The 25,905-nt window shown below is 50.3% G+C and overlaps 1 protein-coding gene across 1 annotated transcript in view; it reads right to left on the bottom strand.

Moving 5' to 3' along the window:
- Positions 1–25,905, bottom strand: part of IGSF21 (immunoglobin superfamily member 21) — a 241,042-nt gene that overhangs the window by 103,836 nt on the left and 111,301 nt on the right. The window contains exon 5 of the mRNA XM_007935632.2: positions 17,040–17,161. Coding sequence (XP_007933823.2) covers positions 17,040–17,161 — 122 coding nt within the window. The remainder of the gene's footprint in view (positions 1–17,039; positions 17,162–25,905) is intronic.

Raw genomic sequence — 25,905 nt, 5'->3', positions numbered from 1 at the left:
CCCCCGGTGAGAGCTCCTGGCTGAGGCAGACCACAGCCAGCGTCCACCTGCCTGCACTGCACCAGCAGTGGACCATGGGTTCCCATCCTCTCACCTAAGACCACTGGAATACGTACAGAGCACTGACTGAGAGCCTGGGCCTGCTGCTCATCTGTCACTTGGCTGGTGGTTTTGAACCCCACCTCTGCCTCATACCTGTTGTGTGTCTTTGGTCAAGTCACTTGTCCTCTCTTAGCTTCATTTCTTTTTTTTTTTTTTTTTCACTTACAAATGGGGATAGTAATAGGACCTGCTTCACTGTGATGTTACATGGATTCATGAGTCAAGTCATGTAAAGTGCTCAGAGCGAGCAGGGCACGTCGTGAGGATGGTGTGCACATTGTTAGCATCATTACTGTTAGTCCTCAGATCTGAGGACTCGTGCTATAGCATCACTCTCCTGGGGGACACAAAGGTCCAGAGAAGTTAAATTAAAGTGCTTGAAAGCCCATGGCAGGGGTGGGGTGGGGGTGGGGAGTTATGACCGGACAGAGTCCCCTGGTCCCCACTAAATACTCAACGTGCCTAGGAATATTAACCCAGCAGGGGGGGAAAAAAAAAAAAAGACATGACCAAACAAATGCCCTGTCAAGGAAGGAAATATGTAATCAATTAACAGAGCCTCCCCAAACCTCTCCAAATAATAATTAGGAGTGTCAGCCCAATTCATGAGGAAATTGCTACAGCAAGGGCCAGCTGTTCCCCTGGGAATCCAAACACAAAGAACAACTGGGGGTCAGCACTGGTTCCCGGTCTATCAAGGACTCTGGGCCCAGCCCTGGCTGTGCACGGAGCCGAGTCAGGCAGAAGGCCTATCTGCTGCCTGTTTCCCTTACTTGTGTGCCAAGGAAGGGGCTGATGAAAGTTAGAGCCAGGAGGGCTGCCAATCACCTAGTGCCCCTTCCATTTGTGCACTGGGACTGAAAGCAATTGAGGCTCAGAGAAGGTGAGTGACTGGCCCAGGTCGTATACAGTTTTGGCCCAGAATCAAGTCTTTTGGCTCAGTACCAGGCAGTGGTCTGACCCCTCCCACACACACCTCAGTCCCTCTGACCAGGGGTTCTCTTATCCATGTAAGAAGTATTTATCAGCCTCTGACTCTGGAAGTGTCTGATAGCACAATGGATGCCTGGGGAACAGGGGAGTCAGAGACCAAGGCCTGCTCCTTGAGGTACTTGCATTTGAGAGGCAAGAAGAACAACAGGTATGCAGATAAATAAATGAAACAGTCACATGGATGGTAACAAAGGCTGTGAAAAATCAACCAATTAACCAACCAACCATCCAACCAACCAACAACCAGCCAACCAACCAACCAACTAGCCAACTAACCATCTAACCAACCAACCAGCCATCCAATCAGCCAACCAACCAACTAATCAACTAGCCAACCAACCAACCATCTGTTATGAGGTAGATTGTTTCCCCCAAAAAGATACATTCAAGTCCTAGCCCCCGGGACCTGGGAATGTGACTTTCTTTGGAAATGGGTATTTGCAGTTGTAATTAGTCATGTTAAGAGGAGGTCATGCTGGGATAGGGTGGGACCTAATCCTATATGACTGATATAAGAAGAGAAGGAACATGGGGTCATTCAGATGCAGAGGGAGAAGGCCATGTGGCGATGGAGGTGGAGATTGGAGTGCGGCATCAACAAGCCAGGGATCGCCTGGAGACATCGGAAGCCAGGACAGAGGCATGTGGCCCTTTGTTACAGCAGCTCTAGGGAACTGATGGTTGGGCAATCCTACTTCCGTAGTGATACTGCCTCAGAAACCCAAGGAGGGGTCGCTATGAGTCGGGGCCGACTCGACGGCACATAACAACAACAACAACAAAGGGAACTGATACAGAAACAAAAACAGGAGCAATGGGACAAAGAACTACTGGGGATTCTGGGGGGATTCCTTCAGATGAAAAGGCCAGGGAAGGCATCCCTGAGAGGGATGTTGTTCTAAGACCTGAGAGCTGGGAGGAGAGGGTGCCAGGTGGAAGCAAAGCAAAAGCCAATGTCCTGAGGTAGGAACAAGCTTGGGGAGAAGACCAGAGAGGCTGGAGGACAGTGGGGATGGGGGTGTGTAGGAATGAGGCTGTCCAGGTGGACAGGGCCCATCATCCAGGGTCAGGTAGGCCTGACAGGGAATGGGAAGTCTACCCCAGGTGAGCTGGGAAGCTCATGGAGGGTGTTAATTGGCAGGCACTGTGATGGGACTTCATGTTAGAAAGCACACTCTGGCTGCTAGGTGCAAAAGGAGCCCGGGAGGCAAGGGGCAGAGATACATAGGCAAGGGCATAAGCTGCTGAAGCTGAAAGGAAGAAATCACCCTCAGAGAGAGGTCAGGAAGCCTGGCCTGACCCAGCCCCATCACCACTGGGCTGTGTGACCTTGAGCAAGTCACTCAACTTCTCTCTCTGTCCTTTTTGTAAAATGAGGAAGGCTGCCCTTGGCCTGCAGCCTTTTAAGGCATTGCTTCATTGTCTCAGCTGATGTCTGTTATTTGCACATAGGGGCAATGGGTACCATATTGTACAAAGGCCCGGAGACCCAGCAGCCTTCATCTCAATCAGTATTTTAAGTGACTGCTTTTCCCAGATGAAGGGTTAGCTCTGTACCACCCTGGTGATCCCTCTGGGAGCACCACCTCATAGTCCCTCTTTCATTCACTCATCTGTTCCTTTGCTCACACATTTATTGAATGCCTACTGTGAGTTCAGCAGTGCCTCGTGCCCATCCACCTACATGGCCTGCCCCCACCCAGGCTTACTTTTCAGAATCTGGAGGCTCACCAGCTCCCCCCCTCACCATCAATCCCACCTACCCTCACACTCTGAAACACAATTACCTTCCGAGGGAAGTGATTCTCCCAGAACACAGGGACTTCATTAGCCTGCCACAGTATATTAAAGAGGAGGTTTGAATCACCTGGAGCAAATTCTAGCATGAAGAAATACCACGACGACAAATACTTTGTTCTGAACTGTTTACTAAATTAAGTCTTTCTAGACATTTTTAGCCTTCAATTTTTTTTTAATACCAGCCATAAAGTAGTTGCATAATTAGTAATAAAGCTGACAGGCTGGTTACTGATATTTTACTTAGAAGTAAAAGGATAATATGTATGTGTGTGTATGTGTGTGTGCGCCTGTATAGATAACTTCCAGCAGCTCTGGCTTTCTGACTGCAGATATATAAATTATTTGCCACCTCAGCAATTCCATCCCATGGCTGTGGGTTAGGGGAAAGCTGCGTTGAGCTCTGGAGTGGAAATGGCCCTTGCCTAGGAGTTGGAATTTGAGTTTTGATTCCATGGCTGAATTGCTGTGTGATCTCAGGGAAGTCACTCGCAGTCTCTGGGCCTCAGTGCTTTCATCTGGATAATGAAGGAGTTGGTCAGGGTGAACACCTGTAGATTCATTCTGTGTGCTGGGAGGATGCAGTGGCTTTAAAATGCCATTTGGTGGCATAGCGCCTAAGGCATTTGACTACTAACCAGAAGGCTGGCCATTCAAACCCACCAGCCATTCCTCAGAAGGAAGATTGGGCAGTCTACTTTCATAGAGATACTGCCTCAGAAACCCAAGGAGGGGTCACTATGAGTCAAATTGACTCGACAGCAGTAAGTTTGGTTTTTCTTTTTTGGTTTTCTGTGTTCCTGGCTCCCACATTTGTATCTGTAGCCACAACCTCTCTCTGTCCCCATGCTTCCATCAGCCTACTTGCCATCTTGGTTTGGGTATCTAACAGACATATCTAACAAGGTCCAAACAGACTTGGAAATTCTGTATCCAAACTCCAGCCCTAATTGGTCCTCTGTAATCTCCCTATCTCTACATGGTGTCTCCTTCCACCCAATTGCTATAGGCATGGCCCTGGGGGGCACCTTTAACTCCTCTCTTTCTGGTGTATCCCCACTTTCAACCCATGTTCCATGAGCTCTGCCTCCAAATTCCTCTCCCATCACTTCTCTCCACTTGTACTACCTGCACCCTGTCAAGCCCCATCCTCTCTCCCCCCAGTCTCCCTGCTTCCACTCTAACCCATAGCCATGGAATTGATTCCACTCAAAGTGACCCTATAAGACAGAGTAGAACTGTCCCATAGGGTTTCCAAGGCTCTAAATTTTTATAGAGAGCTCTGATGGCATAGTGCCTAAGGTATTTGACTGCTAACCAAAAGGCTGGTGGTTCAAACCCACCTGCCTCATCTTTCTCCCATGGAGCGAATTGTGGGCTCAACTGCCACCTTTTGATTAGTAGCCAAGTGCTTTAACCACTGCTCCATCAGTGCTTCTTGCTTCCACTCCGCACCCTCCCTAACAGCAAAGGTGATCTAATGATATAAGCATGTAAAACAGGAGCACGTTACTCCTCCAATGACTCCTCATCCCTCTTAGAATAAAATTCAAACTCTAATGATGCAGAACGTTCTACAACAGTGGTTCTCAAACTTGCTTGCATATTGGAATCACCTAAACCAAGAAACCAAACTCACTGCTGTAGAGTCGATTCTGACTCATTGAGACCCCTCCTTGGGTTTCTGAGGCAGTGTGTCTACAGAAGCAGATTGCCTAGTCTTCCTTCTGAAGAGTGGCTAGTAGGTTTGAACTGCCAGCCTTTTGATTAGCAGTCAAATGCCTTAGGCATTATGCCACCAGAGTGCCCAGGAGGCTTTAAATTACACGTCCCACCCCAGGTGCTGATTTAATTGGCCGGGGCTTGGCCTGGGCATCAGAAGTTTTTAAAGCTCCCCTGGGTCTTTCTAAAAAGGAGCTCTGGTGGCATAGTGGTTAATACATTCAGCTGCTAACCAAAAGGTCAGTGGTTTGAACCCATCAGCTGCTCCATGGGAAAAAAATGAGGCAGTAGGGTGCTAACCAGAAAGTTAGTGGTTTCAAACCCACCAGCCACCCCGTGGAAGGAAGATGGGGCTATCTACTTCTATAAAGCTGTATAGCCTCAGAAACCCATTAGGGGTTGCTTTGAGTCAGAATTGACTCAATGGCAATGAGTTTGATTTGGTTTAGGCTTCTGTAAAGATTTCCAGTCTTGGAAACCCTGTGGGGCAGTTCTACTCCCCCCTGTAGGGGTGCCATGAGTCAGAATCGACTTGATGGCAGTGGGTTTGGGTCCTTCTAATATGAAACGACTTGGTGGCAGTGGATTTGGGCCCTTCTAACATCGGTGGCAGGGGGTTGTTGTTGTAGTAATATGTCCCTGAGGTTGAGAACCAAAGCTCCACAACTTTGCTACTCAAAATATGGACCTACACCAGCCACGCTGGCCTCACCTGTGAGACTGTTGGAAATGCAGACTGCGGTTCCGCCCGGACCCACTGAGTGGAAATCTGCACTTTAACAAGGTGATTCGCGTGCATGTTCACGTTCTGGAAAGCCGCTCTGCTCCATCTGGCCTCTGCTGATTCCTCAACCTCATCTCCCACTGCTCCCGGGGCTCACCAACCCGTGCAGCCCCTCTGAGCTTCCTTCTGTTCTTAACCAGCACATGAAGCTTGCTTCCCTGTCTAGCTCTTGCTTCCCCTTTGCCTGGAATATGCTCATTCACTGGCCTTTTTGCGACTCTTTCACTTCACCAACCAGGTCACAGGGGGCCGCTCCCCGACCTCTTCCTTGGAAGAGCCCCCTCCCCCATCACCTCTCCCTATACTTTGGATTGTATCCCCCATGAGGACAGGGACCTCACCCCCCTGTCCACCACCATCCCCTGATGTCCACAACAAAGAAACATTTATTAAATGATGAGTGAGTAATAGGACAACCTCTTATGTGAGGTGGCTGAAAATGTGTCATGATGCCTGGGGATACCTCATCAGAACCACCTTCCCAGACCCAGCTTGGGTGCTGCGTGACCCTGAACTTGCAGTTCTGGTGGCTGACTCTGGGTAAAGAAGACACTGTCTCTGGAAGGGCCCTGGTGAAGGGCAAACTTCTGCCCACAGGAGGCTCTGGGTTACCCAGCACCTTCTCATTCCATCAGCACAGGGGCTCAGCCCCATCAGCAGAAGTTCCCAGAAGAGAGACGTTCTGCTGAGCAAGCTCTCCAGCTCTTGTCTGTGACCTTGAGCAAGTCACTTCCCCTCTCTGGGTTGAGCTCAACAGCCTGTAAATAGAGCCTGAGATTTGCCCTCTATAGGTTGATTGTGGGGGTTTAATCAGATAATGGATGAGAGAGAATTTTGCTGCGAGTTTGAAATGATAATTCCATATTTGAATAATCTGTCAGCTCATTAAATCCACAAACCTTGACAGAGATCCTGTGCCGGGCACTGAGGACCTAGAGTTGAAGGTGGAGAGTCCTGAGAGAGAGAGAGAGAGAAGACCCAGGAAGGAAGGCTGAGTGTAGGTTCCAACCATCCTTGGTGAGTGGGGGCCACAGGCAAGGGGCCCACTAGTTTGCAGTACCCAAGTGTATCACCAGAGGGCAGCAGACAGCTTTGCAAAGATTTCCCTCCCCGGGAGCTAGGCTAGTGAGAGAAGGGTGAGCTCTGGGGCAAATACAGAATGCAGGAGTAGGTGAGTAGGTGGAGGGGTTGCTCAGTGGCAGCTGTGGACTCAACAGAGTCCCCTTCCTCTAATGTCTTCATTGACTCAGATCCGGTTGAGAAGTGCCGCTAACTTCCCTTCCAAATATGGCTACTGGGATCTCCTTGAAGTCCCTGGGACCTCTAGGAACTCAAGAACAAGGGTTCATGCTGCTGGGAAGACTGTTGGGCTACAGAGGGGCTCAAGCCAGGCATGGAAAGGTAGACAAGAGGAGGAGATATAAAAGCGTCGTCTGTACTGCACCTGTGTATGTATGTCTGTGTGCAAAGAGAGGGTGGTCTCTCGGAGGAAACCTGTTGCTGTGAAGTTGATTCCAACTCATGGTGGCCCCGTGTGTTACAGAGTAGACCTCCTCCATAGGCTTTTCATGGCTGTAATCTTTTTGAAAGCAGGTTGTCAGGCCTTTCTTCTGCACTGCAGTTGGATGGATTTGAATCACTGACCTTTTGGTTAATAGTGAAGTGCAGAACCTTTGTGCCACCCAGGGACCTCAAAGGAGAGGACAAAAGCATCCAAATTAGGGTAGAGATGGGGCAGGGGAGAAGTAAGAGAAGAATATTGTGCTAAGAAAAGAAAACCACAGAAGAGGAGGGGAAGAATGGAGGTCAAGGAACAAAAGGAGAAGAGGGTCAGCCTTTGTGGATGAGGAGTGAGGGAGGAGGAGAAGGGTCTGCAGAGAAGGGAGGGAGGCTGTCCCCTGCAGAGTGGCCAAGGACAAGCTCGGCCCTGTCCCCCTGGGCTGCTTCTGGGCTCTGCAGGGGAAGCCAGTGTGTGAGTGGATAACTGCGAGGTGGCTGAGAAGGGCTGGAGTGGGCGATGCAGAGTCCTTCAGGAGCACCATGGGCAGAGATCGATTGGTGGAGTGGCAGGGGCGGGGGACTGCACCCACAGGTTATTTTTGCCGGGCCTGGAAACACTACTGGGCTTCAAAAAGGCAGAGAATGGCTGGCAACATCTTCTGCAAAAGGAGTGAAGAAGTAGACAATGGAGAGGGGGCGAGGGAGGCAGGCCAGGAGAGAGGTGGCAGGGGTGGGAGGAGGAAGGGAGCAGGGAGGGGGTGTGCCCTGCTCAATGGCAGCCAAAGCATGTTAGGTTAAATGGATTTCTCAGCAAAGTCAAATGGAATTGATGTCGCCAGTGGAGTCTGCAAAGGCATGGGACACTGGATGACTCACGGAGCCCCTCTCCTGAAGCCAGGATTGGGGAGCACTTGCCCTCCTTGGCCAGGGCATCCAGAGCCTGGAATTGCCAAGTGGTGGCTATTTTTAAGGTGATGTTGGCAGCTTCCTACTTGGAAGCCTGTGTGTCCTGGGCAACAGACCCACTGTGTATTTGTATGTGTATCTGTGTTTGTGTTATGTGTATCTGTGCATATCTTTGTGTGTATGCATATCTCTGTGTATATGTGTGTATGTGTATCTCTGTGTGTATGTGTGTCCCTGTGTGTGCACACACATGTGTCAGGGATTGAGAGACCAGGTCACAGGCCAGTTTTCCTCACTAAGCTCCCTGAGTCTCCAGCACCTAGCATGCATGGGTCCTGGTGTAGGGTGAGCACTCAAATCTGGCTGAGTGAATGAGCCTGCTCTCAATAGCACAGGCACCCACCAGGAGACTGGTCTTCCAGAACTGTGGAATGTCAAAGCTTGAGGGTTACACCAGGCTTCCCACCCCCCCGCCCCGGGGAAGCTGTGTGTGACTTTGGGCAAGTGGCTGCCCCTCTCCACTCTTCCATGTCATCATCTCTACAGCAGGATTCCAAGAGTCTGAGATCTGCCCTCTGTGGGGCAGTTGTTGTGGTTAAACTGGATGATGGATGAGAGGGACTTTTGCTGACTGTTTGCAATGATATGTCTACATTTGGAGAACCCATCAATTCAACAATTCTTGACAGAGACCTTGTGCCAGGCACTGAGGACCCAGAGATGAGGAAGAAGGTCACTGCCTGTGAGAGAGAAGACCCAAGAGGAAGGCTGAGAGTGGGTTCTAGTGGCCTGGGCAGAGCATTGCCTTGCATGCTGGCCGGACACAGAGGGTGGTGTCATAGCTCTCCCTTCATTAATTGGTGTGCTGTAGCAGGAGGTCAGGACTGGGTCCAGTGGGACGTCAGGTGTGGAAAGTGTGGGCAGACCTCCACCTCTGTGGAAACTGACATCACCAGGGAGTTGCAGAAAGGACCTCTTGCTCCTGGTCCCCCCAGTCACTTCCTGGAAAGCTCAGCACGGCATGGGCTCTAACACACTGAAGCACTGGATACAAATTAGCTGTCATTGTTCTACTGATAAATCCTAGTGGCCCCTGGTGGGGCAGGGCCCTACCTCCTGGAACTGATCCCATGTCTGCCCTCCATCTGTAAGGGCACTCTCGTCTCAGGGAATGGACTGAGAGGTCACTAGCTGGCTGACTATTTAGTCACTTTTAAACCAAACAGGTCTGGTCTTGGAAGCCTTAGGACAATAATAGTCCACTGGCCATCAGCTATCAGCAGCAACTAGAATTATTCATGTCTAGGAGCTTCCCAAGGAGCCCTGGTGGTATAGTGCTTAAAACACTTGACTACTAACTCAAAGGTCAGTGGTTCAAACCCACCAGTTGCTCAGTGGGGGAAAGATGAGGCAGTCTGTTTCCATAAAGATTTACAGCCTTGGAAACCCTATGGGGCAGTTCTGCTCTATCCTATAGGGTCACTATGAGTTAGAATTGACTTGTTGGCAGTAGTAGTGGGGGGAGCTTCCCACTGAGTCCTCTGGCCCTCTCCACAACAGACCAGATGGAAGATGTTGTGTGGAGGAGCCCTTTCCAAAGCTCACTGCCAACACCATCATCTGGAAGACTTTCTTAAAGAGACAGATTCTCTGGACCTGAGTCCAGACTGCAGGCATCAGATTTTCTCTTGGCCATAGGAATCGGTATCTTTAAGAAACTTCCAAGGTGATCCTAGTGCAAGTGTCTGTGGATTGGCCACTGGTGTAGACACCACATGTGGGCAGCTTGTTGAGTAAGTAATGTGTAGATGTGACCACTCAGGTAAGCCCACCAAAAAAAAAAAAAAAAAGAAATGAAAAACCAAACTCACTGCCATTGAGTCGATTCTGACTCATAGCAACCTCCATTGGGTTTCCAATGCTATAAATCTTTATGGAAGTAGATTGCCCCGTCTTCCTTCTGTGGAGCCGGTGGTGGGTTAGAACTGCTGACCTTCTGGTTAGCAGCCAAATGCCTTATCCACCATGCCACCACAGGTTTACTTTAATTTACTGAAAGTTCCCCTAGTACTAGGAAGGAGAACTGCAGCCCTCTCTTCTAGCATAATCCCTGATTTTAGCATTGAGACCCTCATTCAGATGAGGTTGAAGGCCAAGGGTTTCTATGCTGCTTCCACTGAAAGGCATGCCACAGAATCTGTTATGAATAAAGTGCTAAATCAGGCTCAATGTTATTTTTATAATGTCCCTTGCTCATTGGCATTCCAGGATGATCTCTGGGGTGTGAGAGAGAGGAATGGGTTTCCCATGGGCCAGGAACTCAGCGCACCCTCAGATAGTAAGTTCTGTAAAGACAGGCCTCATGCAAACAGGTAAGCACTCTTCTGCAGACAGAAAGTTTGGGGGTTGGAGTTTACCCAGAGGTACCTCAGAAAAAAGGCCTGGAGATCTACTTCTGAAAAATCAGCCACTAGAGCTCTGGTAGCATAGTGCCTAAGGCACTTGACTGCTAACCAGAAGGCTGGTGGTTCAAACCCACCAGCCACTCCTCAGAAGGAAGGTTGGGCAATCTACTTCCGTAGTGATACTGCCTTGGAAACCCAAGGAGGGGTCGCTATGAGTCGGGCCGACTCAACGACAAATAACAACAACCACAAAAACAGAAACCCGAGGGAGCACGGTTCCCCTCTGACACAGGAAGGCGCCAGGCGTCAGAGTCAGCATGACAGCAATTGACCTGGGGTCTGTCCTGTTGCTCAGTGAATGAGCCCAGCCCATAGTAGGTATTCAACGTGTTTGCTGAATGGTTGCATGGATGAATACATGAATGACCGTTTTGTGTGCAAACAAAAGCTGTTATGTATACTGTGAGAAAAAAATGCACAGTTCATGAGCGTATGCAGGAGGCGAAAGGAGCTGGAGAATTCGACTTTGAGACCCACAAGGGTTGGGTGGCAAGGGGAACTCTGCACCAAGAGTGGGGAAAGAGTTTGCTCTGCAAATTAAGAGAAGAAATTGCAAAAGGGACTTTTTTTGCAATTTCTTTTCAAAGGGAAGCACACCTTTCTTGAGACATTTAATTTTGTTCTTTGGACCCAACACTTAATGGATCTATTTAAAGTCAGCCTCATTTTTCCATTTAAATAGGCCCCAGGAAGGCTTCTGCTTTGAAGCCCTTGGTTGCCTGCATGGAGTGACTTTCATATCCCCATGCCTTGGCACACACGTGTCCTCTGCTTAGCATATCTATTCCCACCTCCTCTTGTCTGAAACCTGCTTAGCTTGTAGGGCCACTTCAAACGCCACACTCACCACGATTTCTCTCCGTCTCTGATCCATCACCACATTATATCAGAATCTCTCCTCTGACAGCTATCACTTTATTACTTGAATTGTTAGCTATTTATCTCCATGTTTTATCTCCTCTTTCTCTCCTCTCATTCCACAAATATTTATTGTTCCTTTCTAAATGCCAAGCAGGTCCCGGGATAACTGAGATGAAAAAGATACGGGCTGAGCCTTGGAGGAGCTTGTAGGCGGGTGAGGTTGGGGGGGGATGGGATGTCAGGCTCTAAGTTCTTGGATGCAGGGGCTAGATCATCACTGCGTTTTGGGGTGCTGTGTACCCCGCTATGTGCCTCGCGTGCCGCAAATGCTCAATATCCACCGTTGAATGAATACACGAGCACGTGCAGCTCAAACTAATAAAGGAAGCGGCCTTTCTTTCAGCATCCGCGATCCTCTGGGCTCTTTTCTCATTTACTTGATTTCTCCCACATCTCCCTCCCCTGATAAATATGAATTAGGAAGGTACAACTGTGCACACAAATTCTCCACACAGCCTGCAGGCCCTGCCCCGCCCGCCCAGCTGTTCTTAGCCACAACCACGTGCGGTTTTGGGTGCCTGTGCCTGGTTATGTCTTGGAAACCAAAAAAAAAAAAAAACAAAACAACAAACCAACTGCCGTGGAGTCGGATCTGACTCATAGCGACCCCTCCTTGGGTTTCCCAGTTCGTATCACTAGGGAACTAGATCACCCAATCTTCCTTCCAAGGAGTGGCTGGTGGGTTTGAACTGCTAGCCTTCTGGTTAGCAGTCAGTCAGACCTGGTGAGAGAACCAGCTCTCTTGCCCCGCCCCCGGCCTCCTGGCCCCAAGTGGTGGTCTGGCTCTTTCTCCCCCACTGTCTCAGATTTTGAAATTGAGTCCTAAATCCTGTGAACTTAGGTGATCTCTCTCCCTTTCTCTGGGCTCCTGTTCCTTCCCTGGCACTTTTAACCCGGTTCCAATTGGCTACCTGGGTGAGTTTTACAAAGCATGGCTCCTGAGAGGCAGACCCCAAGACCAGGACTTGGGCACATGCGGTTTACTTGGAAGGAGATTCTAGGAAGCCCTGGAAAGGGTGGAGGGGACAAGACAGTGGAAGGAGCTGGCCCAGGGGCATTCTGAGGTTGTTCTGGGAGGCCATGGGCTGCCATCCCTCTGGGGAGCTCGGGGAGGCAGGGTGGACTTGGGTCAGAGCTGTCCTTCCTGAGCAGCAAGGGCTGGCCATTCCTGCCACACTGCATGAGTCGCAGGCTGAGGCTGCCCGGGTCTGGAAAGTCTTGGCATTCTGGCCTGGCCTGTGTAAGGTGAGTGGGCTCCAGTGCTGAGAGAGTCCCAGGAAGGAGTCCCTGGGCTGGCGGGGCGGTGGGTGGGATTAATACTGTCAGGAAATCCTACTGCCTTTTAGTAGATTCTGACTCATAGCAACTATAGGACAGAGTAGAACTGCCCCATAGGGTTTCCAAAGTCATAAATTTTTAGGGAAGTAGATTGCCTCGTCTTTCTCCTGCAGAGCAGCTGGAGGGAAAAACGAGGGCTAAAGCCATATGAGCAGATGCTGGTACAACCCCTCCTGTCTCTACCACAGACCCCTCCTTCCCACCCTCAGGGCTCAGGTACCATCACCTTCCCCGGAACCCCTGTGTGAACACCCTAAACGGCACCCAGCCCCAGTCTCTCCAGCAGGGCACCCTGGTTGCCACTGCAATGCACAATCGATCTCCAGTTGTCTCTGTACAACCTGGAGAGATGATTTATTTACACATCTGCCGTCTTTGTTTACTGCCTGTGTCCTCCTCCAGGTTGTGAAGCTTCCCCAATATATCCCAGACCAGTCTCCTAATAGGTGCTCAATTAAATATCCTTTGAAGGAATAAATCATTACAAATTCCAAGCTGGGAGCTCTGAGTTCTGAGGCTCAGAACTAGATGGGCCCTCTGGGGACCTCAGGGGTGCAGTGACCTGCCCAAGGTCACATAACTTGGGTACCACACTGACTCACTCCTTTCTTTCCTTCCCTGTTCCCTGGACAGAGGCCTCTCACCCTACTCAACTTCCATCTCTCTGGGGCCCTCCAGTAGGAGGAACAGCTACCAGCAGAGCTCCTCTCTGCTACCCAGAAAACTGCTCTCTGCTGATTCTTAGTGATCTGCTCAGCCTTATTCTCCCCACTCTCCCCAGCTGAAGGGGAAGCGGCTCAGACAGCTGTGGAGCTAAGACTCTTTTTAGTTGAGATGCATTAATTTGTAAATATCTTCATCTATAGTGGCTAAGACACTTGCCTGCTAACCAGACGGCTGGCGGTTCAAACCCACCAGCTACTCCTTGGAAGGAAGGTTGGGCAATCCTACTTCCGTAGTGATACTGCCTCGGAAACCCAAGAAGGGGTTGCTATGAGTCAGGGCTGACTCAACGGCACATAACAACAAGGAATATGTAAATGTGGAGTCCCTACCCCCCCAGCCCCGCAGCCAGCCCTAATGGGGCCCTGTAGCCTCTCCCTGAAGCTTCCACAAGCACTCTGCCTGGGCAGGCAGGCAACTGTCCCCAATTGGATTAGACTCCCAGAGAGTTGAGTCCTTCCATCCCTCAGGCTGTGGCCTGCTGGCTGCAGCCCCTCTCCCCTGATGCTTACTGAGTCAGACAGCTCAGCACTGGGGACTCTCTGCTGAGGGAAACCCCACAGTAACTGAGGCTCAGGGAGAAGGTTGAGGAAGCCTGTTCTGGGCATGGGGTGGAAAGAAAAGAACACTGGCCATAAGTCTGGAGACCAGGGTTAAGGCTCAGTGGTGCTCTGTGACCTTGGGCAACTCTCAACCCCTCTCTGGGCCTAGGTTTTCTCACATGTGAAATGAAGAAGGCAGCATGGAGTCGGGTTAACAACAAGTGTTTGGTGTCTGATCAAGTTCATGTTGTTCCAGCTTGGGACTCTTGGGCAAGACCCTTGACCTCTCTGAACCCAGTCCCCTTCTCTAAAATGAGGCTAAAGAAGATAGTAACACCAGCCTGTATCTATGAGGTTGTTTGTGAGGATCAAGCAAGAAGTATGCGAGGAAGCTTTATGAGACTCATAAAAAGATGAGTTTGGGGCACTGTTTTGTTTTTATGGTGGGGAAGGAGGGGTTGACTAGCAGTAACGGTAGACATGCATTGCTCAGCGACAGAGTGCTGGCACTTTGTACCAATTATCTCCTCAGATCCTTATAAGGCAGCTGTGAGCATCTTACTGTTGTTAAGTTCACCTTTAGGAGGTCAGGAATCTCAGTCACAATAGTGACCCAAGATCCCACTGGCACTGGGAAGTGACAAGTCAGAATTTGAACTTAGGCCTCTAGACATAAATTTCACTTAAATTACACATTTGTCTGAGGGTGATACTTAGACCTGCTTTACAGGTGAGGAAACTGAAGCAGAGAGTGGTTAAAGCCTTGGTCCAAGGTCACACAGTAGGAAGTGGCGAACTGGAATTTGAAGCCAGGTCTTCCAGTACCAGAGCCATCTGTTGATGCTGGAGTTAGCACTAGAGGATGGTACCTGTTTTTTTTCCTGGTTTAGGAATCTGAGCCAAGGACTCATCCCAGAGGTCAAACAGCAGTAATTGGGGGGTGGGGAGGAGGGCTAAAAATGACGGGCTAGGCTTTGGGGGCTTCTCAGAGACCACGCTGAGCACACATAGGGTGGGGGTGGGCAGAGTTTGGTTTCTGGGAGCTTGGAGGTGATCTAAAGGGGCTCTGGTGGTGCAGTGGTCAAAGCATTCAGCTGCTACCCAAAAGGTTGGCCGTTTGAACCCACCAGCCACTCTGTGGGAGAAAGACGAGGCAGTCTGCTTTCCAAGGCTGTAAGTAAAGACTTACAGTCTTGGAAACCCTCTGAGGCAGTTCTGCTGTGTCCTACAGGGTTGCTAGGAGCTGGAGTTGACTCAATGGCAGTGGGTTTTGGTTTTATTCCTCACACTAGGGAGTCCTGGTGTGCAATGGTGAAGTGCTGCTGGGCTGCTAACTGAAAGGTGGGCAGTTCGAACCCAGCCATCCATGGGAGAAAGATGAGGCAGTCTGTTTCTGTAAAGATTACAGACTTGGAAACCCTCTGGGATAGTTCTACTCTGTCCTACCGGGTCACTATGAGTCAGAATCAACTCTAGGGCACTGAGTTTGGTGTGGGCTTTGCTTCCATAAAGATTGACAGCCTTGGAAACCCTCTGGGATAGTTCTACTCTGTCCTACCGGGTCACTATGAGTCAGAATCAACTCTAGGGCACTGAGTTTGGTGTGGGCTTTGCTTCCATAAAGATTGACAGCCTTGGAAACCCTCTGGGGTAGTTCTACTCTGCCCTATAGGGTCGCTATGAGCTGGAATTGACTTGACAGCAGTGGGCTTTTGGCGAAGATCTGAATGCTCACTGCTGCAGAATCCTCCATGGTTCCCAGAATAGTGATTTTCTTCTCTAAAATGAGTTTTTATCTCCTTTTTCATCTCGATTGTAACTGGCCTGTCTTAGGTGTGCTTTAATATTTTAGAGCGCCCCAAACCCTTCTTGGAAGCAGGTGCAGGAGAGATTATAAATGGATGAGTGAGGTATCTGTGCAATGGTTTAGACACCTTCTCAAAGCCCCTTCATATTCACTGATGTGCTGGGTCTGAGTTTCTGGCACAGGGCCCAGCGAGGAGTAGGGGCAGGAGACAAGGACCCCAATACAGTCCTCCAGGGAGCACCCCAAGTTCCAGTTATACCAGGCTGGACACACCCTTTGCAAGCTCCTTGTCTTATTTTCTAAGTTTATCCATGCAGAAACAGGCCCCATGGCTAAGGGCATCCCCAGGGTCATCTCATTATTTTTGCAAATGTTCATTGTGCACCTACAATGCTCCAGACCCTGTGCTGTGTGATGTAGAAAAAGTGTGTGTATACATGTGCAAAACTGCATGCTCAGTGCCTGTGTGAAGTTATGCTGCGTTAATGCGGTGAGGGCTCCCTCTAGTGGAGGGGTGGGTACTACTGCAGCTGCAGCACACTGCAGCTTTGGGGGAGATCAGGTCTGCTGGAGTGGAGGGTGGTCTGAAGAAGTTGTTCCAGAGAGGGTTTGAGTAGGTTGGGTTCCAAAGGCTGATCAGGAGTTTTCCAGGTGCCCAGAAGGAGACAGGCACTCTGAGGAGGGGAACCAGCACATATAGAGGGTCAGAGGACTAAGATGGGCTTGTTGTTGTTGTTGTTGTTATGTGCCTTAGAGCCTTTTAAAGAAGCTTTTGAAGAAGCTGCATGGGGGAGGGGGTGGGGCCGTGGATCCCATGCACCTATAGAATAGGATCTAGTTAGTTTGATTCCATTACCTTCCAAAGCCTTCTGGATTATAGGGGCAAGGGTGGAAATACTAAATGTCTCCATCCTTGAGGACTCCTCACTCTACAACCTGCTGCTGCTTCTGACCTGATGTCCGCTGTTTAGGGTCTGTTTTCCTTCCCATATTTGGAGCTCTTATGGCCTTAAAGTCCACGGGAAACATGAGAATGCATTGCATGGGCTCCTGAGCCAGGCAGACCTGGCACACATGCCAGCTTAGTCATCCCTGGCTGTGTGATGTTAGGTACATTGCTTACCATCCCTGGGCCTCATGGTCCTCAACTGGAAATGGGGTATGGGAACCCCCATCTATTGCAGGAGCTGGCTGAGGTAGACATCAAGGGCCTGGTGCATACTCAAGGTGCAAGAGCTGTGACTCGACCCCTTCCTGCTCTCTGGGAATTGGGCCCACTTCTGTAGTAGAGCCCCTAGTGCTGCCTGCCAAGCGCACGGAGAGTGATCCTGAGTACTACAGGCACTGAAGAAGCTGACAGGAAAGGGCTGAGAAGTGCCCTTCCCAGACCCTGTCCTCTCCCATCCTCCTCTACCCCCCACCTGGGCACAGACCCTCACCTCACAGTGGACTGGTACACCAAGTCCTCCCTCTTACGGTAGTTCTCCATGTGGGAGTAGTTGGTGGAGAACATGGCGTCAAAGGTGAAGATCTTCTGCTTGATGGTGCCACCATCCGTCACCTGCAACAGAACACAGAGGCAGCTGCAGGTGAATGCTCAGCCAGGTCCGGCCAGCCCATGCCACAGGTGGGGGCTCCTGGGACCCAGGATGAGGCACAGGCCAAGAAGCCCACTACCTACTGCCCTGGTGCCCCTGGAGAAGCTTCTTATTGGGGATGGCATAGCCATCACTACACCTTCCCATGGCGGAGGGGGTGTGCATCCCCATTTTAATGATGTGTAAACTGAGGCTCTGAAGGGAAGTGATCTCCTGGGGTCCTAAAGCTGGAAAGGAGCAGAGCTGGGGCCCACGCCCTGTTTGTTCTCTCTAGCTCTTTCCATTGTACCATGTTGTCCCTCTTCTGTGATTGGTCTGTCTGTCTTGCAGAAGTGACAAGCAAAGCTTGCGGATCTGTGGGCAGGACCTGAGAGTGTGGCTGTGTTTTGCAGAGTCAGCCACAGATTCACAGCCTGGTCCTGAAGCGTTCTTGGTCCCCAGGAGAGAAGGAATGAGGGAGTTGGCTGGAAGGAAAGTGGAGAGAAGAACTGGGGACTATGGGGGGCAGAAACTATTACAAAAATCTCATGGGAAAAACAAACTAAATTGCAAGTAAATCCTCCAAGGGGTAGGTCCAGAAAGGCTGGGAAGCCCAGAGGAGAGGCAGCCCCTTTCATGGGCATAGGGTAGTCATAGAGGGCTTCCTGGAGGCAGCAATATCTAAATTGCCTTCTGAAGGAATAGTAGGAGCTAGTCAGGCAAATAGCTGGAGTACTTTCAAGTAGGGAGGGCAGTAGGGGCAAGGGCTCTGAGGCAGGAAAGTGTATCAGTGAAGAACATCAAGGGCCTGGAGCAGAAAGGGGTTTGCATGAGAAGATGCTGGGGAGAAAAGTGGGGGCCAGATCACGAAGGGCCTGGTAGTTAGAGAAGCTCAGCTGAGGGGCAGGGCCGTGCTCAGAGTCTATTAAAGCTCCTGTGGCTTTAGGATAAAGCTGGAGGCAAGGGGTGGGGGAGGAGGCTGAGGACATCCTAAGCAACACATACGGTGGGACAGAGAGAAGAAATCAAGGGGAAGAACTTGCCTTCTTCCGGGGGCCCTTGAGAGGTAGGAGGGAAGTAATGAGGTCCCCATGTCACCAAGGAACATGGAGGCCGGAGAAAGCAGGGGATCGCAGAAGGCGATAATAAAGCTGGGGCTGGAAGACAAAGGCTACTCAGGTTCCCAGCTGTTCTCAGCTGATTAAATGCTGGACCCAAGTGTCCCATCCTCCCAGTGGCAGCCCACATCCCCATGTCTGCGCCGCCGCCTCCCACTAATGAAAGTGTTACTCCACAAAGCAGCAAGGTATGTGTTGTCACTGTTTCAATTATTTATCTGTTTACTCGGCTGCAGTTTTCCGCTTGTCTCAGCAACTCTATTATAGACTGGGAGCTTGCAGCCTCTCGCCGCTCAGCTGGGCGCTAACAGCCTGCTCTGGGAAGGCCTCATGCCTGGGCCAGGAGAAGTGGAATTAAATCCCCGAGGCTCTGCATGGTGGAGAGCCCTGAGGCTCTGCAGGGCCGAGGGGTCTGGTGAGTGGTCTGAGATGGGGTTTCTTGTGGGGCTGGGATGGGGGTTGCTGGAAGCTACTTCTCTTGGCAAAGGCAGGGATTGGAGTTTGGATCTGTCACCTGCCTGAGAGGATGGGGCCGAGTGGGGTTGGGCTCCTCTGGACCCATCTGCACTCAAGCTGACTTGGATTACATCTGGCCTAGGTGCTGCTGCTGCTACTGGGGACATGAATTCAATTTGATCCAGCTAGCATTTATTGAATGCCTGCTGTGTGCTGGGTCTCTATGGATCAGCCCCCTTAGACTGCAAGCTCACAGGGAGTAAGGAGGCCTTGATTGGATCCCTGCCCTGCTCCCCACTGATGTCCAAACACAGCAGGATTTCCAAGGAGCCCTGGCTGGTGATGGTTAGAACAATGATGATGCTGTTATAATCTCCCGCGCCCTGAGGAGGATCTGCAGTAGGACTTCCCACTACGTGATTTCTCTCCCCCCTTGCCAAGCTTTCTCCTCCAGTTTATCTATGGTCATACACTTCACCTCATGCTTTCCCCTCTGAGGGCTATGTGCTTTTTCACTGTGTATCTGGAAGGCCTCCTCTGCAGCATGAGGCCTGGCTTCTGAAACAAGGGACAAGGAGAGTGGGGGAGGGAGGGAGAGAACCATCAAAACGAGGAGGAGAAGGGGGCTGACTCCTCTCCCTGATTGGGAAACACACTGACACTCACCCCAGGGCATGCGCCTACCCCAAAATTTTTCTGATGTCACGCCCCAGTGGAATCCCCCAGTAGCTGACTATGCCTGGCTTGGCCCAGGGCCCAGGGTGAAGAAGAGGCTGTACATGGCTTGGCCTCTCTAATGACTAGATCTTCCATCTCCTTACTTCTCAATATCCCAGCTTGGGGAGGAGGTGATGGTGTTTCAGGGGCTCCCACCACACGTGGCTCCCTGACCCCCCCCCCCATACTCATTTGGCCTTTTAGAGTCACCAAAGAGCCTTTAAAGCAGAGTTCTCTACTGGGGATGACCCTGTCCTCCAGGGGACATTGGGTGAGGTTTGGAGTCATTTTCAGTTGTCTCAACTAGGGATGGTGTGCTACTGTCATCTAGGAGGTAGGTGACAGGGTTGCTGCAAACACATCTTACAATGCACAGGATAGCCCTCAACAAAGTAACACTCAGCCCACAATGTCCCTGGAAAGTAAAGAGGATAGCAATGTGGTTGTCAGCTGCTGCCAAGTTGTCCCTGACTCATGGCAACTCCATGTGCAATGGGATTGGATCACTGTGATCCACTGGGTTTTCATGACCTCCTTTTCTGGAAGTAGATTGCCAGGCCTTTCTTCCTACTCCATCTTAGTCTGGAAGAGCCTCTGACACCTGTTCACCATCATAGTAGCACACAAGCCTTCACTGACAGCCAGGCAGCAGCTGCACTTGAAGGGCATTGGCCAAGAATTGAATCTGGCTTCCAGAACAAGGGACGAGGAGAGTAGGCCTCCTGCATGGAAGGTGGGAATTTTACCACTGAACCACCACTGCCTTCCAGAATACATAATAATCTCCCCATTTTGCAGATGAAGAAACTGAGGCTCAGAAAACAGAGTGATTTATTTGCCTGGCTTCCACACTGGGTTCCTAGGAAAGGTGAGATTGACATCCCAGCCCCCCAGGCTGACTAAGACTGCAGATGAGAGAAATGCCTCAACCTCTTCCTCTGAGTACCCCCATCCCCCCCAGGGCTGGCTCTGCATGAGAGACATGCCAGGGGCCCAGTAGAGGTTGGAGGCATTTTCCTCCCAAAGTTGAAAAAGTGGAAGACGTCCCGCCCAGTTGACTTGTGGCTGGTCTCTGGGTCTCCCCTCCCTCCAGGTACTGCTTTTTATCCCCCCCTAAAATGTAGCAACCCTTATCGTCCCAATCTCAAATTTCACTCCATTTTTTTTATTACACAAAGGAGAAAAAAATCTGTCAGTAAAACTGTCTCCTCGAATTTATTCACAGGGACTGAAGATTTTATTACTAGGAAAATACACCGGCACCCTGCACGTATACACACATGCCCACACACCCCAGATAAAGCACCGAAGAATTATCCGCCTCGTAAATCCCTGTTGCAGGCCGGGGGACAGGGGAGTTTCAAGGACGCGCCTAGTTTTCCTTGGGTTTTATTTACATCTTCTTCTCTGGGGCCGTGTCTGTCCTCACTGTCAGCCTGTTAAAGCTGCCTGGGCCACAGAGAGGAGTGCTTATCGGAGTCCCAGCCACTTAGGATGGAGGACGGGCCGTACCTCCCAGTTCCTGCACATTGCTCTGATCTTCCCCAGCATCAGGGGAGGGAAACAAAGAGGGACAGTCTCAGATTCACTCAAAGGTCCCAGGCCAGTGGGCGAGTGATTATTTGCAAGGATGTATTCTGCAGTTCCTGGCAGTTAGAGCCCCCAAGACAGAGGGTAGGGCTCGCAGGCTGTGGACAGAGGTTGTGGTGGGTATTTGATTGAATATGTGCAAGAGGACACCTCCTCTTTAACTCTGGAAACATTTCTCCAGGACTAAGACATGCAGTTGATCCCTAAGTGTCTCAAACAGTTTGTGTTTGGCTGCTAACCAGAAGGTTGGCGGTTGAACCCACTCAGTGGCATCACAGAAGAAAACAGCAATCTACTTTCATAAAGATTACAACCAAGAAAACCCTAGGGAGCATGTCTACTCTGCAACATGTGGAGTGATCATGAGTCAATTCTTGATGGCAACAGGTTTTTTGAAGACAGGCAGCTACCACCCATTTATCAGTCTGTTGTACTGTGGTGGCTTGTGGGTTGAAAGTTATGCCACCAGTATTTCAAGTGTCAACAGGGTCACCTGTGGTAGACAGGTTTCAGTAGGGCTTCCAGACTAAGGAAGGCACTCTGGTGGTGCAGTGGTTAAGGCATTTGTCTGCTAACGAAGTCAGTGCTTCGAATCCACCAGCTGCTCCAAGGGAGAAAGATGAGGCATTCTGCTTCCATAAAGATTTACAGCCTTAGACACCCTATGGGACAGTTCTACTCTGTCCAATAGGGTCACTATGAGTCAGAATCAACTCAATTGGAGTGGGTTCTGGGTTCCAGACTAAGAGATTAGAAAGAAAAGCATGGCACTCTATTCCAAAAATTAGCCAATGAAAACCCTATGGATCACAACAGAATTGTCTGATGTAGTGCTGGAAGAAGATTCGCCTAGGGTGGGAGGTACTCAAAATACTCTGCAAAGTGTATTTTCACAAAGTGGCTGCAAAAATGGACTCTAACATGCCAACAATAATGAAAGATGTACAGGACCAGGAAACATTTCTTTCTGTTGTACTTGGGAGTGCCATGAATTGGAGCCGACTTGATGGTAACTAACAGCACCGACCAAACATGCAGGCACTGAGTACCAAGGGGAGCAGGAAATGAATTCCAGACACAGTCACAGCCAGCCAGTGCCTCGTTCGCAGTCTGCTGCAGGAGATACATGGCCCACAGTTAGCTGAGACCAGAGTCAGAAATGTGATGGCTGCAGCCTGATGTCCACGGAGGGACAAATAATTCAATTGAAGAGAAAGGTGCTCATGGAAGGCTTCATGGAGGAGGTGTGCCCTCTTTAGGGAGCGCTAAGACTCAGGCTGGCTCCCCGTGCCTAGAGAGGCTTTTGAGCATGAGTCACTCCATCCTCATTTGATTTCTAGATTTCTGTTACTTTGTGTTCTTGAGTAAGTCATTCACCTTTTCCAGTCACAGTTTCCTCATCTACTAAGTGTGGACAATGTAGTGTATCTCCTTGTGAGATTAAATGAGATGGAGCTTGTCTAGAGCACCTGCTGTGTGTGCTCAGCCGTGGCAGCTACTGTCACCAACATGGACATATTTCTGGGCCACCTCTCTCACTATGCCCCTCCTCACCTTTGATTCTTTTGCTCAAGAATGGGCGGCTCTGGAGCCTGGGTTCTAGTTCCATGGTTTGTGTCCACATTGCTCCCCTTACTGGGCCTCAGTCTCCCTAAATGTTCAGTGAGGAGATTGGGAGCCCTTTCTACCTTGCCTGGCTATATGGTCTGATTCTAGGACAGCTGGTCCTACAGACCATGGCTTCTCACAACCCATCAGGGCTCGACCAGCTGCCACAGGCCCTGAGGCTGCCAGACCCTGTCCCAGCTACCCCCACTAGCAAATCTGCTGCTGCCACTGCCGCTGGCTGGACTGCCTTTCAAGTGAAGCCACCAAAGCGTGGCAAACAGACTTAGTCCAACCAGCAGCGCTTGAGCCCCCGGCTGGCCGGCTGGGGTTTTCATTTGAAAAACAAATAAGTCTCCAATTCCAACCGCCTCACCAGCATCCCTGGGTGCCCGCATCCGGAAGAAAGAGAGAGAAAAAAAAAAAAAAAGAAAGGAAGGGGAAAAGAAATCACCTCTCCCCCCCCCAACCTCCTCTCTTTGTGTTCCACAAAACCAATTACAGGTTGGAAATAGCTGTAATAAAGTTGATATCCCACTTATGGGCCAATCCCGCCGCGGCTGGAAAGTGTAATAGTGGCAGAGAGTGAAAACTGCTGGTGTATTTTGCTGGAGCTGTTTAAATTGCCTGCCTACATTATACACTCCTCTCCAGCCGGGAAGGAATTCACTCTCCTGGAAATGGAGCAGCTGAGGTCTCTGTGGCCAGGCAGCACCAGGGAGTGTTTTCAAGAAGGGTTTTAATGAACTGATTAGACACAGAGGAGTGGATGGCATCTGGGCTCTCAAGGTAGACCAATCCAGGTTCAAATCCCGGCATAGGGGAGTCACTTTCCCCAGCTATAAAATGGGTCATGGAGATGCCTGCCCTGGAAAGTTGCTGGTGGGGTAAGGGGACATTAAAGGAAACAGAACAAGTGACTGATGTTGGCTAGAACACTGTGCTGGGTCCTACTAGGAGACGTCACATGGTGGATGTTGTCACCAGTAGTCTCCACACCTCAGTTTCTTCATCTGTAAAATGGAGAATATTCATTGAACCTATGTCTCAGAGTTATTAGAAATAGTAAGAGGAGTTAATGGTTAAGACATTTGGCTACTAACCAAAAGATCAGTGGTTCAAACCCACAAGGCACTTCACAGAAGAAAGATAAGGCAGTCTACTTGGTAAAGATTTACAGCCTTGGAAACCCAAGGGGGGTTGAAATGAGTCAGAATTGACTTGATGGCAGTTGAGTTTTGGTAATAGATATAAAGAGTCCTTGGGTGCCACAAATGGTTCAGCGCTGAGCTACCACTAACCTACAGGTCGTGGTTTGAACCTACCCAGAGGTGCCTCAGAAGAAAGGCCTGGCAATCTGCTTCTGAAAGTCACAGTTACAAAAACCCTACAGTGCGTAGTTCTACTACGACACACATGGGGTCCCCAGGAGTTGGAATCGACTTGATGGCTACTGGCGTGGCTTTTTTTTTTTAGTATATATAATGGCATTCTGTAAAATGTGAACAAACACTGATATTAACATGACTTTACTGCTCTATTCCTAGTGCTGAAGGAGGTGATGAAGAGTGGATCTAGATACTTCTATGCAGTCGTCACCTTGTTTGCAGTGCCTTGTCTGTTCTCTCAGTCCTGGGTGTCCAGCATGGGGACAGGCACATAGTACGTCCTTAATGTGTGCTTGTGGGACAAATAAACAAGTCAGAGAATGAAGGGGTGAGCGAACACCCAATCTGCTGAAGCAGACCTGTCCCCATGCCAGCCACTTAGAAGTTATGCCGGGAGAGCCCCCTCCAAGACTTGGCACAAGAACAGCCCCAGATCAACTCAGGTTCATAAAGGGCTTCCTTAGGTCAAGTCAAACAGATGGTGCACTCCTGTGCTTGTTTAGGGATGGAGCTTCCGAGCTGAGTGTGATGCTGGGAGTATAGCTGGGAGCAAGCCGTCGAGGACTAGGACTGTGCTTAATTATCTCACTTAAGGGTCTGAAACGTGTGTTTTCCAACTCCTCCCCCAGAACCTGGAGCCCATAAGAGCTGGGACTCCCGTTTGTTCACTGCTATGTCCCCAGCTCTAGCACACGGTAGCTCTCATTCAATATTTTGTATATAAATAAATCTCTTTATTATAAGGATGAGCAGGACTGCCACCTGCTCAATTGCCCAGCTGGTAAATGGTGGAGCAGAGATTTGAACCTGGGCTTGATTACAAAATCAAACTGGCTGATGAAGTTTGGGTCAGGGGAAAGGGAGGGTGTAGGTATTCTAGGCTGAAGAACATCTGGGCAGGGTTCAGGGCATGAGGCCACCTGCCCAGGGAGGAGGAGAGGACAATGAGGGTGCAGGGGTAGCAGGGGACAGTGAGCAGCCACCTGGTGGTCTGCTGCTAGGAGGAGGGACACAGGGTTCCTGTCTGTCTTGTTGCCATGGCAACCCTGGACCACTCTTCTGCCAAACCCCCGCCCACCTGTTCTCTACCCGGAACCTGTTCTTGCAGCTCCTAGGCCTGGGAGCAGGGCCAGAGGAGCAGTACAGAGAGGGGAGGGCAGGCTTTGCACCTGGTGGGATTGGGGGAGGAGGTGGCCAGATTCCCCAGGCCGTGAAGGAGGGGGAGAACCCCGAGTCAGTGCCCTTACCTTTCGGGGTGTTTGGGTTCCACCTCTGCTCAGTCTCCCATATGAGTCTCCCAGCTCCAGGCAGGGCTGGGTACTGGGTAATTGGCTTTCCCCAGTGTGTGTAGGAGATCCGGTTTTGACGGAGACAGCTGGTGTCATAAATTGCCTTGTCTCATCTGGTTACCGTGTGATGGCAGACAGGAGCTCAGGGACGGGTGTAGAGTGGGCTGGGGCCAGGGACCTGGGAGAATGGCAGCCGCAAGAGCACGTGTGCTCAGGTGCTTATGCAAGTGTGGGGAGGTATGTGCAACTGGTGTGAGTGCAGGGCTATGGGGGACCCCGGGAGCTGGCAATGACCAGCTCACAGTAAGGAGTATGTGTGAACAAGAAATGTGTTTAAGAAGGTGTGGGTGAGTACATGTGTCAGGAAAGGTGAGTGTGCAAATATATGTGCTATAGGCTGCATATGAGGAGGCATATGTGTGTAAAAGGCAGAGTAATTATGAACATGTTCATGTGCAGTTCTAGATGTCTGCACTGGGAAGAGCATAATGGTTTATGGGATGTTAAGAGAGAACATATGCTTGGATGTTCAGAGTTTGGGAATTCATGGTGTGTATGTGTGTGT

Source organism: Orycteropus afer, unplaced genomic scaffold (assembly GCF_000298275.1).
Source record: "Orycteropus afer afer isolate SDZICR_OR568_19922 unplaced genomic scaffold, OryAfe1.0 scaffold00031, whole genome shotgun sequence".
NCBI classification, from domain to species: domain Eukaryota; kingdom Metazoa; phylum Chordata; class Mammalia; order Tubulidentata; family Orycteropodidae; genus Orycteropus; species Orycteropus afer.
This window is presented reverse-complemented; position numbering and strand designations above follow the sequence as displayed.